Raw genomic sequence first — 15,585 nt, forward strand, 5'->3', positions numbered from 1 at the left:
CAGTACTTTGGCCCCCTGATACAAAGAACTGACTCATTGGAAAAGACCCTGATGCTGGGAAAGATTGAAGGCAGAAAGAGAAGGGGACGGCAGAGGATGAGATAGTTGGACAGCATCACTGACTCTATGAACATGAGTTTGAGCAAGCTCTGGGAGTTGGTGATGGACAGGGAAGCCTTGCGTGGTGCAATCCATGGGGTCGCAAAGAGTCAGACACGACTGAGCGACTGAACTGCACTGATGGACCTAATATTCAGGTTCCTATGCAATATTGTTCTTTACAGCATCAAACTTTTCTTTTACTACCAGACACATCCACAACTGAGCATCATTTCTGCTTTGGCCCAGCCTCCCTTTCTTTCTGGAGCTATTTTTCCACTCTTCCCCACTGCATTTTGGACACCTACTGACCTGGGGTTTCATCTTCTGGGGTCATGTCTTTTTGCCTTTGCATATTGTTCACAGGATTCTCGAGGCAAGAATACTGGAGTGGTGTGCCATTCCCTTCTCCAGTGAGTGTTTTGTCAGAACTCTCTACCATGACCTGTCCATTTTAGGTAGCTCTGCATGGCATGGCCCACAGCTTCATCGAGTTACACAAGGCTGTGGTCCACATGATCATTTTGGTTAGCTTTCTGTAATTGTGGTTTTCATTCTGTAGGCTGTGGGTTTATGTAAGCTTCCTGATGGGAGGGACTGGCTGTGGGGAAAACTGGGTATTGCTCTGGTGGGCAGACCCATGCTCAGTAAATCTTTAATACAGTTGTCTGATGGGTAAGGCTGTGCTCCCTCCCTGTTAGTTGTTTGGCCTGAGGCAACGTAGTCCTGGAGTCTTTAAGCTCTGTGGTAGGGCTAATGGCAACCTCAGAGGACTTACGCCAACATGTGCCTCCCAGGACTGCTGCTGCCAGTGCGCCTGTCCCTACAGCAGACACTGCCAACCCACACCTCCACAGGAGACCCTCAGACACTCAGCAGCTGGGCTGGCTCAATCGCCTGTGGGGTCACTGCTCCTTTCCCCTGGGTCCTGGTGTACTTTTTTGTGCCTTCCAGATGTCTGTTTCACCCTGTCTTATGAAAGTTCTGAAATCAGATCCCACCAGCCCAATAATAATGTTTACCTGCTTACCAACATATTGCAAAGTCTTAAGCTTCTGTTTGATTTAAAAAGGAAGATTGTAAATTGGATGCAATTCAGATTATCCTCTTTGTTTATTTTGTTTAAGGACAAACACAAGCACTTTCATATCATTTGGAAATCAGAAAGAGAAGGTATTGTAGGTTCTTTCATATAATTGAGAACTTGTCAGAAGAACAAATTGGAAATTGACTGTAATTGAAAAAGTTTCATTTTGTAAATGTGGCAGTTTTAGTAAAGAGGCAGTTGTTAACCTGTTATGCCCAAGTCGCGAAATCTCCCAATGACCACCAGGGAGCTGGTATCCGGTGCAAAAGCAAGAGAGTTCTTATTACCAAGCTTGAGCTGGGGCTCCCACCGTTAGCGACGCAGCGGCTAAGGAAAAGAGCCCTGAACTCTGGGTTACATTGCTTATATAGGGTATTCTCACACAAAAAATTCGAAAAACGGGAGTTTCCGGGTTGGGAGATGTCCAATTGGTTACCTTCTGTGGAAGGGTCAGGTGTTGGGTTCTGACTGGTTTTCATTTCCCGGATTGGCCACGGGTTCTGATTGATTCCCATTTCCCGGGCTTAATTCGAATTTCCCAGGCAGGTCATAAGTCCTGAACGTAAAGTCAGGAGATCCTAATCTGGGATCTGATTGGCTCGCAGGTGGTGTGGTGTTCAGTTCAGTCGCTCAGTCGTGTCCGACTCCCTGCGAACCCATGAATCGCAGCACGCCAGGCCTCCCTGTTCATCATCATCTCCCAGAGTTCACTCAGACTCACGTCCATCGAGTCAGTGATGCCATCCAGCCATCTCATCCTCGGTTGTCCCCTTCTCCTCCTGCCCCCAATCCCTCCTAGTATCAGAATCTTTTCCAATGAGTCAACTCTTCGCATGAGGTGGCCAAAGTACTGGAGTTTCAGCTTTAGCATCATTCCTTCCAAAGAAATCCCAGGGCTGATCTCCTTCAGAATGGACTGGTTGGCTCTCCTTGCAGTCCAAGGGACTCTCAAGAGTCTTCTCCAACACCACAGTTCAAAAGCATCAATTCTTCAGCGCTCAGCCTTCTTCACAGTCCAACTCTCACATCCATACGTGACCACTGGAAAAACCATAGCCTTGACTAGACGGACCTTAGTCGGCAAAGTAATGTCTCTGCTTTTGAATATGGTGGTGGGGTGAGGTCAGGGGATTTCCAAAGACTCTTTCCTCAGAACTCTAAAATGAAGTCTTTTTTAACAAAATGGGGTGGCTTAGGTTCTTCAAACCTATGTATTATTGAGGGAATTTCCCCCCAAAGTCTGGAAACCATATTAAGTTATAGCCCAACCATCTTAGATCAAATAGGCTTCCAGATATTGCTTGAAGAACCAGGTTGGAATAGGAGGGCAGGTTGGCATATAATAGGTTATAGGGTCAAGATGCTAGTATCATTAGGAAAATCCCTAAATATAACTCAGCGTTTTGTTATGATACTTGAATTTATGGCCCCATTTCAAGGAGTCATAGACTTGGGTGTCATGGAACAGTAGATGGAGTGAAGAGATAGTGAAAAGGCACAGCTTTCTGCTTTTTCTTTGCATGATAACTTCATGGATGTGTCTTTAAGTCTCTTAATCACAGTGAATATTAAATATAAAGGAAAGAAAAGATAAAATTCCAGTAAGTAGTTGTGAGATATAGGAGGAGAAAAGAAAAACCCAACACGTAAAGTACATGTAAACAGTATGTAAGATCAAACTGTATTTTTGAAAAATATACCTTAATATTTACTCTAATAAATCCCATGTTTGAAAAGTAACCTGGCACCTTTTAAAAGTCATATTCTGTTGTCTAGGCTGTTATTAATAGGACACAGTGTCATCTGCAGTGTTGTGTTAATGGCAAAAGGAAGATGGGGAAGTTGAGGAAAAACAAAAAAGTACGGTATAATAAAAGAATAAAAAGAGCAGATTTATATCAAAATGTGGTAGCATCTCTGAGGCTGCATATAGGTTTCTGGTAGATATGAATGGCTTCTGTGAACATGAACATGCTGCTTATTCACTCCATGCTTCATTCCCCTTCTGGCATGTAGTGGTTTCCATTAGTCAGTAAGCATTTAGTTTATTGTGAAGATTTTCACATTATGGTATCTTGTTGAGAGAATAGGAAAATATTATGTGCTATTGAAATAAGATAAATGCTGTCTTTTTTTTTTATAAGAGACTCTAAAGTTGCTGAATAAGTCTGTATATTTTCCTACAGTTTTGAAAGTGTTTTCTAAATTGCGATTAAAGAAAGTCATAAATAGTGTCTATCTCCCTCCATAGTATAATTTCCATCAGTCTCTGATGAGAGTTTAAGACACATTTCTTGCTACAACAGGATATGCTACTTAAAAGACTTTAATTGTATAAAATAGTCTAAATTATGATAAGGTGATTAGATTTTACAACAGGAGAGATTTAAGTTCTTGAAAAGTGAATCACATTTTGGGACTGTATCCACATCTCTTTAATGTGAATCTGCAAAGTGGAGGTTAAATCGTAATATGATGAGTGTTCACATCTCAATGAGCAATGGCATTTGTCCACATTAACATCTTTTTTTCTGTTCCAGCCCTGTTATCTCTTGCACCCACTTCTCCACCTCATGCTTTGCTGTCTGTCATGCAGGTGTTGAGAAATGCTTCTGTACGAGCTGTTCTGGCTGCCTGGTACTTAGGTTTCCTGGTTGCTTGCGGAACAGGAAGGCAGCAGATTTGACTCTTGATGGGAAGGAGGTCCTTTATGTTTTCCATCATCTGTGAATCTATCATTCAGCTCTGCATAAACTGAGAGAAGTAGAAACTAGTGGAATTAGTGTGTTAGCCATCAGTCAACCAGTTTGCTTTTGATAGAAAGATGAGTAAATCATTTTCTATCTGAATCTTCTCTTCTTCCTCCTTTTCTCTTTTTGCCAGGTCATTGAATCCTCACTCAACTAGCCACACTGTTTTTAGAGTTACTTTTGACTCTCAATCCTCTTACCGTTCTCTTCTTTGTCTGTTTTTGTTCACTAGTGCCCTACTCCAGCCTCTCATTGTCTCTTGCCTGGACTATTACCATATTTTCCTAAATGAAGTCTCTGCTTACATTTCCCCATTATGATGCTGCCAGCGCTGATAATATTATTTCTTGCCAAAAAACTTTGGTGACTTCTTTCTGCCTGCAGAAATTGTGTCCCAGCTTCTTAGCATGGTTTTCAAAGCTTCTAATAAACCCATTATAACTGTTTTTTTTTTTTTTTTACCTGGCTTGTAATGTGTTTCTAATAACCTCTACACTCCCAGCAGACACTAATCCAGCCCTGGTTTTCCTTGTTTTATCTCCTCTTCCCTATCTCCGTTCGTGAAAATCTTAGATATTTTTCAAGGCCCAACTCAATGTCACTTTGTTCTTTGAGTTCCCCAATTAGGAAATAACCTGTCTCCACCCCTACTCTAAAATATTATTATTTTAAAATCTGTTAGGCTTTTTTCAGGGTAGATGTTACTTCTAGATGTGCTGGTGTTATCCCTCCTTCCTCTGTGTGGGTCATTGGAAAAATCTCAGTCTTCTGGTTAGGCTGATTTAGATTCTGATCTCAACTTTGCCAGTTGCTGTAGGTTTATTTGTTTTGCACAGAGAACCTAAACTCACTCAACGTCTTTTCTCATCCTCAAGGTATCTTAAAATAGCTTGCTCTTAGGGTCATGAGGGTTAAATAATTTGACTTCTGTAAAGCGCATATTGCCTTTGCATAGCAAGTATTCAATCATATGCATTCATTTTGTTTTTCTTTCCTTTTAAAAATGTATGATTCTTCATATTTGATCATGCTTGGCACTCAGGTGGCTGTTGAAAGAGATTTACTTCTATTTGTCCAATTATTACTATCAAGTCAGATCAATAAAATTTCATTTAAGCTTCCTGTGCAGAAGACTTCAGAGTAGGTGCTGTCGTGTATATAAAAATGTATATATCATTATCATTGTCCTATAGGAGTTTATAGCCTATACATGTGGAACCAAGGCATAAATAAAAGCTAAATAACTGTACATTTTTAAATAGTAAATCCATCTGAACACAAATGAAAACCCAATGAGTAGCCTTGTGTTTAAAAGGGTCAACTTATCAGAATAGGATTCAGGTATGAGTGGTGGATCTTGGAAGAAGTGTGAGGTATCAATCCAGAAGATATGGTAGGAAGTGGAGAAGAGCCCTTGGGGTGTTCCTGGAGGGGTGTGAACTGAAGACAAAGGCCCTTCTGGTGTGATTCACTGCAAGGAAGAGTTATCACACACTGCTCTTTAATCATTCCTTTCTCTGGTCCACTTGGAAAAACAAAGTGTTATAAGATCCTGTAAGCATAAGAAAGCAAGGAGAGGGAAGGAAAGATTTAGTTCAATGTAGAACGTGAGAACCTGGCCTCAACTATTCAGTCCATGGAATTCTCCAGGCCAGAATACTAGAGTGGGTAACCTTTCCCTTCTCCAAGGGATCTTCCCAACACAGGGATCAAACCCAGGTCTCCCGCATTGCAGGCAGATTCTTTACCATTTGAGCCCAAGAATACAGGAGTGGGTAGCCTATTCCTTTTCCAGGGGATCTTCCTGACCCAGGAATCGAACTGGGGTTTCCTGCATTGCAGCTGGATTCTTTACCAGCTGAGCTCTCAGGGAAACCTGAGCCTAGCTCTATGGTTGTAAATTGGGCTAGGTAAAATAGGAAGTTGATTTTTGAGGCAGATCTATTTAGTAGAGGCAAAGTTATGATTTTCATGGTCATCAAAAGCTAATTTGTTTTTCATCTTTATTAGTTTAGTGCTTTTAATCAGAGCTGTAATTTACTACCTGTGTCAAATTCACTTTTCAGAGACACAGATGTGGAGACAACATTAGGAGTACAAGCTCTTTATTGAGGGGAGGGAGTATAGTACCTGTATAAGAGAAAGGCACTAGCAGTAAAGAACCCGCCTGCCAATGCAGGAGACATAAGAGACACAGGTTCAATCCCTGGATCTGAAAGATCCCCTGGAGGAAGGCGTAGCAATCTTCTCCAGTATTCTTGCCTGGAGAATCAGATGGACAGAGGAGCCTGGTGGGCTGCAGTCCATAGAATCGCAGAGTCAGACACAACTGAAGCGACAGCACAGCACAATAGAAAGATAAAAGGAGAGGGAGCGGGTTTGGACAAGGAAAGCTTTCAGAGTGGGATGTTGCAATGACACCTATGAAAGAAAAGGAAACACGAAGATTGGGCAGGGAGAGCTCAGACTGTGATAACAGTTCCGACAAAATCTCAGCCAATTAGGGAGCACCAGAGCTAATGGGTCCCCTTTGAAGAGTCTCCAGTTGGGTAAAAATGGCCACACAGCTTTCCCGCCATGATCATTCTTTAGTAGGAGCTGCCGGGGGAGAGTGTGGCTTTGGCTCACATGCTGTGCTGGTTCCTAGTGGCGCTGCCTCTGGAGGTTGTCAGATTATTGCACTCCTCACAGGTGAAAGACCCGTTCTTTCTTAATGAGGTTGTGTCTCCATGGCTACTATACTACCTTTTTAATAATAAAATATTAAAATTGAAAGTCCTTGAAAGTATTAGTGTAGATTAGATGGTTTTTGAGGGGGAGGGGACAGCCAAAAAATTCACTAAAACAATAAAATATTTTGTAGAAGCTGAATTTAATGAGTGTTGGATGACTTACATTATTTGTGTGTATCATATGATTTTTCATCTGTTAAATGTGTATAGTGATACATCTTCCCTACCTGTCTCACAAAGTTGTAAGAGAACAAAACAAAACTGAGTAACATACAAGGGAATCCCCATTAAGGCTATTAGCTGATTTTTCAGCAAAAACTCTGTAGGCCAGAAGGGAAAGGCAGGATGTATTAAAAGTGATGGAAGGGAAAAACCAACAACCAAGATTACCTAGCAAGAATCTCATAGGAATATAATTGCTTTACAATGCTATATTATCTTCTGCTCTACAATGAAGTGAATCAGCTCTATGTATAAATATATCTCCTCCCTCTTGGACCTCCATCCCACCCTTTCTCTATCACACCCATCTAGGTTACCACCAAGCACCAAGCTGAGGGTCTTGTGTTTTTTAAAGGTTCCCTCTAGCTATCTGTTTTACACATGTCAATCCTAATTTCTCAGTTCATTCCGCTATCCCCTTCCCTGTCTGCCATGTGCTGACATGTCTGTTCTCTACATCTGTGTCTCTATTCCTACCCTGGAAATAGTTTCATCAGCACTGTTTTTGTAGATTCCACATGTATGTGTTAATATAAGATACTTGTTTATCTGTTTCCGACTTACTTCACTCTGTATGACAAACTCTAGGTCCGTTCATGTCTTTACATATGACCCTTTATTGTTTCTTTTGGTGGCTGAGTAATACTCCATTGTATATATGTACCACTTCTTTATCCATTAATCTTTAGATGGATATTTAGATTGTTTCCATGTCCTGCTGCTGCTGCTGCTAAGTTGCTTCAGTCGTGTCCGACTCTGTGCGACCCCATAGACAGCAGCCCATCAGGCTCCCCTGTCCCTGGGATTCTCCAGGCAAGAACACTGGAGTGGGTTACCATTTCCTTCTCCAATGCATGAAAGTGAAAAGTGAAAGTGAAGTTGCTCAGTCGTGTCCGACTCTTAGTGACCCCATGGACTGCAGCCCACCAGGCTCCTAGCTGTTGTAAATAGTGCTGCTATGAACATTGGATTACATGCGTCCTTTTGAATTATGCTTTTCTCAAGGTATATGCCTAGTAGTGGAATTGCTGGGTTGTGTCGTAGTTCTACTTTTAGTTTTTTAAGGAACCTCCATATTGTTATCTACAGTGACTGTATCCATCTACATTTCCACTAGCAGTGCAAGAGGGTTCCCTTTTCTCCACACCCTGTCCAGCATTTTATTGTTTGTAGATTTTTTGATGATGGCCATTCTGACCAGTGTGAGGTGATACCTCATTGTAGTTTTGACTGGTATTTTTCTGTTAATTGGGCTTCCCTTTTGGCTCAGCTGGTAAAGAATCCGCCTGCAATGTGGGTGACCTGGGTTCGATCCCTGGATTAGGAAGATACCTTGGAGAAGGGAAAAGCTACCCACTCCAGTATTCTGGCCTGGAGAATTCCATGGACTGTATAGATTTTGTACATTTTGTATAGAATTTATAAGTTCCATGGACTGTTTGTAGATTTTTTGATGATGGCCATTCTGACCAGTTTGAGGTGATAACTCTTTGTAGTTTTGATTTGTATTTTTCTAATAATTAGTGATGTTGAGCATCCTTTCATGTGCCTCTGCCATCTGTATGTCTTCTTTGAAGAGATGCCTGTTTAGATATTAGGCCCATTTTTTGCTTGGGTTGTTTTTTGTGTTGATCTCTATGTGCGTGCTGTATGCTGAGTTGCTTTAGTTGTCCCCAACTCTTTGCAACCCCATGGACTGTAGTCCGCCAGGCTCCTCTGTCCATGGGATTCTCCAGGCAAGAATACTGGAGTGGGTTTCCATGCCCTCCTCCAAGGGATCTTCCCAACCCAGGGTTCAAGCCCACGTCTCTTAAAAGTCTCCTGCGTTGGCAGGTGGCTTCTTTACCACTTGTGCCACCTGGGAAGCTTTTTTGTATTGAGCTCCATGAGTTGTTTGTATATTTTTGAGATTAATCCTTTGTCCATTGCTTCATTTGCAAATATTTTCTCCCATTCTAAGGGTTGTATTTTCCTCTTGTTTATGGTTTCCTTTGCTGTGCAAAATATTCTAAGTTTTGTTAGGTCCCATTTGTTTATTTTGTTTTTTATTAGGAGGTAGGTCAAAAAAGATCTTGCTATAGTTTATGTCAGAGTGTTTTTCCTTGGTTTTCCTCTGAGAGTTATATAATGTCTGGTCTTACGCTTAGGTCCTTAATGCATTTTTAGTTTATTTTTGTGTATGGTGTTTGGTGATGTTCTACTTTCATTTTTTTTTTTTTTTTTTTACATGTAACTATCCAGTTTCCACAGAACCACTTACTGAGGAGGCTGTCTTTTCTCTATTGTACATTTTTACCTCCTTTGTCATAGATTAGGTGACCATAGGTGCCTGGGTTTATCTCTGGACTTTCTATCCTGTGCCATTAGTCTACATTTCTGTTTTTGTGCCAATACCATACTGTCTTGGTTACTGTAGCTTTTTTCTATAGTTCAGAACTAGGGAGCCTGATTCCTCTGCCTCTGTGTTTCTTTTTCAAGATTGCTTTGGCTATTTGGTGTCTTTTGTGTTTCCATAAAAACTGTAAAAATTTTTCTTCTAATTCTGTGAAGAATGCCTTTAGCAATTTAATAGGGATTGCATTGAATCTATAGATTGCTTTGAGTAGTACATTCATTTTGATAGTGTTGATTCTTCCAATCCAAGAACATGGTATATTTGTCCATCTGATTGTGTCATCTTTGATTTCTTTCATCAGTGTTTTATAGTTTTCTTGAGTATAGTTCTTTTGCTTCCCTAGGTACATTTGTTCCTAAATATTTTATTCTTTTCATTGCAGTGGTGAATGGAATTGTTTCCTTAATTTCTCTTTCTGATCTTCCATTGTTATTGTATAGGAACGCAAGACATTTCTGTGCATTAATTTTGTATCCTGCAACTTTACTGAATTCATAGATTAGTTCTAGTAGTTTTCTAGTGGCATCTTTAGGATTGTCTATGTACAGTATCATGTCATCTGCAAATAGTAACAGTTTTATTTCTAATTTTCCAGTTTATATTTGTTTTATTTCTGTTTCTTCTCTGATTGCCATGACTAGGACTCCTAAAACTATGTTGAATATGAGTGGCAAGAGTGGACATCCTTGTCTTATTCCTGATCCTAGTGGAAATGCCTTCAGTTTTTCACCATTGAGAATGATGTTTACTGTGGGTTTGTCATATATGGCCTTTATTATGTTGAGGTAGATTCCCTCTGTGCCCACTTTCTGGAGAGTTTTTATCATAGATGTGTGTTGAATTTTGTCAAAAGTTTTTCCTGCATCTGTTGAGAAGATCATTTTTTTATTCTCTAATTTGTTAATATGGTGTTAACATTGATTGCTTTGTGTATATTGAAGAATCCTTGCATTCCTGGGATGGATTTCACTTGATCATGGTGTATGATCCTTTTAATGTGCTCTTGGATTCTGTCTGCTAATAGTTTGTTGAGGATTTTTGTATCTTATGTTCATTAGTGATACTGGTCTGTAATTTTCTTTTTTCATGATATCTTTGTCTGGTTTTGGTGTCTGGCTAATGGTGGCCTCACAGAATGAATTTTGAGAGTGTTCCTCCCTCTTAATTTTTTGGAAGAATTTGAGAAGGACTGGTCTTAGCTTTTAAAATGTTTGACAGAATTTACCTGTGAAGCCATCTGGTCCTGGACTGTTGTTTCTTAGATTTTTAATTATAGTTTCAATTCCATTACTTGTGATTGATATCCTCACATTTTCTAATTCTTCCTGGTTTAGTCTTAAAAAGTTGTACCTTCCCATTAATTTGCCTGTTTCTTCCAGGCTGTCCATTTTATTGGCATATAGCTGCTTGTAGTGGTCTCGTACGATCCTTTGTATTTCTGCACTGTCAGTTGTACTTTCTTTTTCATTTCTAATTTCATTGATTTGAGTCCTCTCCCTTTTTTTCTTGATAGTTTGGCTAAAAGTTTATCAATTTTGCTTATCTTCTCTAAGGACCAACTTTGAGTTTTATTGATCTTTGCTCTTGTTTTCTACATTTCTATTTATTTCTGCTCTGATCATTATGATTTCTTCTACTGACTTTGGGTTTTACCTGCTCATCTTTTTCTGGTTGCTTTAGGTGTAAGGCTAGATTGTTTATTTGAGATGTTTCTTGAAATGAGATTGAATTGCTATAAAATTCCCTTTTATAACTGCTTTTGCTGCACCCCATAGGTTTGGGTCACTGTGTTTTTGTTGTCATTTTTTTTCTTTGTAATTTTTTTATTTCCTCTTTAATTTCTTCAGTGATCTCTCAGTTATTTAATGGTGCGTGTTTTTTTGCCATGTGTTTGTGATTTTTTTTTAATAGGTTTTTTTTTCCCCCTGTAATTGATTTCTAATCTCGTAGCATTATGGAAATGATACTTGATGAAATTTCAATTTTCTTAAACTTTCTAAGGCTTGATTTGTGACCCAGTATGTGATCTATGCTGGAGAATGTTCTGTATGCACTGGAGAAAAAAAGTGTATTCTGCTGCTTTCGGGTGGAATGCCCTATAAATATCAGTTAAATCTATTTGGTCTATTGTGTCATTTAAAGCTTGTGTTTTCATTTTTGTTTTTTCTTTCTGGGTGATCTGTCCATGTATTTTCTGTCCACTAATGTAAGTGGGGTGTTAAAGTCCCCCACTATTAATGTGTTATTGGCAATTTCCCCTTTTATAGCTGTTAGCATTTGCCTTATGTATTAAGGTGCTCCTATGTTTGGTGCATAAATATTTATAATTGTTGTATATTCTTGGATTGATCCCTTGATCATTATTTGGTGTCCTTCCTTATCTCTAGTAACAGTCTTTACTTTGTAAAGTCTTTTTTATCTGGTACAAGTATTGCTACTCCAGCTTTCTTCTGATTTCCATTTGCATGGTGTATCTATTTCTCTCCCCTCACTTTCAGGTTGTATGTGTCCCTAGATCTGAAGTGGGTCTCTTGTATATGTACAGGACTTGTTTTTGTATCCATTCAGCCAGTCTGTGTGTTTTGGTTGGAGCATTTAATTCATTTACATTTAAGATAATTATTGATATGTATGTTCCAATAGCCATTTTCTTAATTGCTTTGGGTTTGTTTTTGAGGGTCTTTTTCTTCTCTGTGTTTCCCACCTAGAGAAGATCCTTTAGCATTTATTGTAAAGCTGGTTTGGTGGTGCTGAATTCACTTAACTTTTTCTTATCTGTAAAGCTTTTGATATCTCTGTTGAACTGAATGAGATCCTTTCCATTTGCTATCAATATCTACATTCTCAGGATGTCTACTTTGCAAAGTGAAGTCTATTTAGTTCTCAAATAAAGATAAAAATGCATCATAAATAGTGAAAGCAAGCAACCAGTTTTACATCTGATTCTGAAGTGCAATTACTTTGGGCAGTTACTCCTGAAGCCATGTTGAGAAATGGCATCTGTGAGTGAGAGACAAAACTGAAATATCATGTTTTCATACAATCTAGCAAGCTATGTTCTTCAGCAAATGAAGGAAACTGTGTTGTTTATATTTTGAAGTTCAGAATATCTTCTACTTAGGCTGTCCTGAAACCAACAACTTCAATTAAAATTTAGTTAATAGGTATCTTTTAAAATTCCAGTTGCATTCTAATGTTAATACTCTTGTCTTAAAGCTGAACATTGTGAAGTGTTGCCTTATTCCCTAAATTTTAAATAAATACATGTGAAACAACCCATTTTAAAAGTTGAAGCTGCTTTCTTTTCCAGTGGTTTAGGGGGGAGAGGATCATGGTAACATGTAGGTGGAAAGTATAATATTCTGGCTGCGTGCATGCTGTCGCTTCAGTTGTGTGTGACTCTTAGCACCACTGTGGACTATAGCCTGCCAGACAGCTCTGTCTCTGGGAGTTTCCAGGCAAGAACACTGGAGTTGGTGCCATTCCCTTTTCCAGGGGATCTTCCCAACCCAGGGATTGAACCCAGGTCTTCTGCATTGCAGACTGACTCTTTACCTCTGATATATGTTAGAATAAACGTCTAATCATAACACTTCCCTATTCAATGTATGCTCTATCTGTAAAACTACTTCTCCTCTCCCTTCTTTCTCTCTCCAAAAGTAACCTTAGGAAAATTCACTTGAATTGCCATCTGACTTTTCAACAATCTATATTCTGTTTGGATACCCTGCTTAGATTCTGACTGACTTACAAAGATAACAGTGATAATATGGATTGGTCTGAAAAACAAAGTACAGCATTGATGTTCCATTCTTAAATACGGACAACATGATGCTGGTTTTTTTTTGTTTTGTTTTTTTTTTTAAATTTTGACAGTCATTATCTCTTATAGTCTGTTCACTGTTTTTATGCTTCCTGTTAATGGAGATTCCTCTAATATTAGCTTACTACTTTTAGATTGTTCTCATCTCCCCTCCCTGTTGAAATAGTTTTATGTTACAGGGAGGGGTTACTAAGAAAAAAGGCTGATCCTCATAAGCTGTATGAATATAGATAAAAAGACATATTGTGGTTTATGACATCTACATGCCCACCTGGAGGGAAGGGAATTTAAGAGCCAAATAAAAAGAATGAAAATCTAAGTCAACTCAGAAACAAGATTTGCCTATGTTGAAGTAAGGATTTAAGTTAGAAAGTTCATTGTTATGGTCCCCAGTTGTATATATTTTATCCGAAGGCACCATTTGGTTTAATAAAATACAGATCTAAGGTTCTCTTAACCTATCAGTTTCTTAAGACTTAATTATAAAGGTTAAATTTTCAAAGGACAAAAACATTATTCATTTTTCTGTTCACGTCTTCCAGGTTTATCTTGCAGATTATGGACTTTCCTACAGATATTGTCCCAATGGGAACCACAAACAGTATCAGGAAAATCCTAAAAAAGGCCATAACGGGACAATAGAGTTTACCAGCTTGGATGCCCACAAGGGAGTAGGTAGGTTTCTTTTTTTAATTTCAGAATAATTAGAACAAAGTCTTAAGGCTCCATGAAATGACCTTTTTGCCTGGTCAGTTTGAAGAATGAGAACACTGCAGAGATTTTTATCAAAAGTAGTGAATTCCTGCATGTCAACAAATATTCTTCTAACTAAGAGAAGAGATACACATTTTGACAAGTGAAAAAAGAATAAAAGATGTCAAGTAAGCAAAATTTGATGCTCATTTGGAGCAGCCTAAAGTACTAGTTTGTTTACATTAAACTTGTAAGTCAACAACTGAATTTTTATGCTTTAGAAACTCTTTCGGATTTGAAGAATGATTCCTGTTTTTCGTTGTGCTCTTATCAGAGCTTTAGAAGATACCATCTCAACAATAAGGAAGTCTTTTCTGAAACTATGAAGTGTTAACTTGTGGAAATCTCTCCTAGTCACCTTTCATATATCTTACTTATTTAAACTCACTTTGATGGTATTGGAAACACATTTGCAGGTAAATTACATACATAGTCCTTTTATTGGATATTGATTGTACTGCCTTGCATTCCAAGGCAGACTTAATTCAACAATTCCCTAATTAGTTAAAGTCATAACCTATGTCTTGTATTCATTTACCATTAATTAAACCTTAGCTGTTTATTACACTGCAGTCCAAATCCAATAGCCGACCCAGAAAGCCATGGAAAAGGAAGTAGGAGTTCAATATTGAAAATATATGGTGCGGAGTCCCCACTGATGGTTGCTTTGTTCACAATCAATATGGTCAATGCAACTGTACTTTCTTAGTTGCTCTGTCAGCAAGACAAAAAGTCAATTCTAATGTTATGCTAGTAAAAAAAAATGGTGACTATTGAAAAACTTTGGCTTTCAAAATTATATTATTCATAAACTTTGTTTACAAAAGTATTTTCAAATATACTAAACCACATAAATAATTTTTAAACAGCTTCAAATGGACCACATTTTTACTAAAAGACAGTTAGACATTTGCACTTGTTAATGGCTGTTGAACTGTTACCCTAAACTGATACTTTCTAACAAGTTTTTGTTGGTGCAAACAACTGTATATTACTGCCTTTTCTATTAAAAGGACCATTGACCATGTAATGTAGAGGGTCTTGATCATTTTCGAGGGCAATTAAAACCCACTCTAGTTTAAGGTAGGCCACTGATAAAGTGAAACAAGTGTGTCAGTTGTATACCTTCTTCCTTTCAGGAAAACTCATAGGTTAAATTTTGGGGGTTGGAAATTAGCTCATATAACTCCTGATCAGAGTAAGAGAAATCACTGCATTTTTTTTTTTCAAAGATAGTTTGGTTAAAAAAGTAATGATTTCACTCAGAAATTTAATAATATTGTATTATTTTTTACCATTAACATTGTTAATGAATCAATGGCCTTTTAAAAAAGATATAAATGGGACATTGGCTTTAATTAAGGGCTTCCCTGGTGACTCAGATGGTAAAAAAAATCCACCTGCAGTGCAGGAGACCTCGGTTCAATCCCTGGGTTGGGAAGATCCCCTGGAGAAGGGAGTGGCAACCCTCTCCAGTGTTCTTGCCTGGAAAACCCCATGGACAGAGGAGCCTGGTGGGCCTGTAGTCCATGGGGTCGCAGATTCAGACAAGACTGAGCAATTAAGCACAAGGAATGTAAAAGTCAAATGTTCACTGATAATGTTTTGTTTTGTTTTTTTATTTTAAAGTTCTCAGTGAATTTTGTTCTTCACTATTGCAAGATATATTAGTATGAAAGAATATTTAGAAACCTGAAAGTACTTTTTGATAGTGGTATAACTGT

The 15,585-nt window shown here is 38.5% G+C and overlaps 1 protein-coding gene across 4 annotated transcripts in view; it reads left to right on the plus strand.

Annotated features, from left to right (window-relative positions):
* Window positions 1-15,585, plus strand: part of VRK2 (VRK serine/threonine kinase 2) — a 106,861-nt gene that overhangs the window by 62,217 nt on the left and 29,059 nt on the right. For all 4 annotated transcript variants that reach the window (XM_040224885.1, XM_040224883.1, XM_040224884.1 and 1 more), the window contains one exon: window positions 13,651-13,783. In XM_040224885.1, coding sequence (XP_040080819.1) covers window positions 13,651-13,783 — 133 coding nt within the window. The remainder of the gene's footprint in view (window positions 1-13,650; window positions 13,784-15,585) is intronic.

This window comes from Oryx dammah, unplaced genomic scaffold (genome assembly GCF_014754425.2).
Source record: "Oryx dammah isolate SB20612 unplaced genomic scaffold, SCBI_Odam_1.1 HiC_scaffold_25, whole genome shotgun sequence".
NCBI lineage: Eukaryota > Metazoa > Chordata > Mammalia > Artiodactyla > Bovidae > Oryx > Oryx dammah.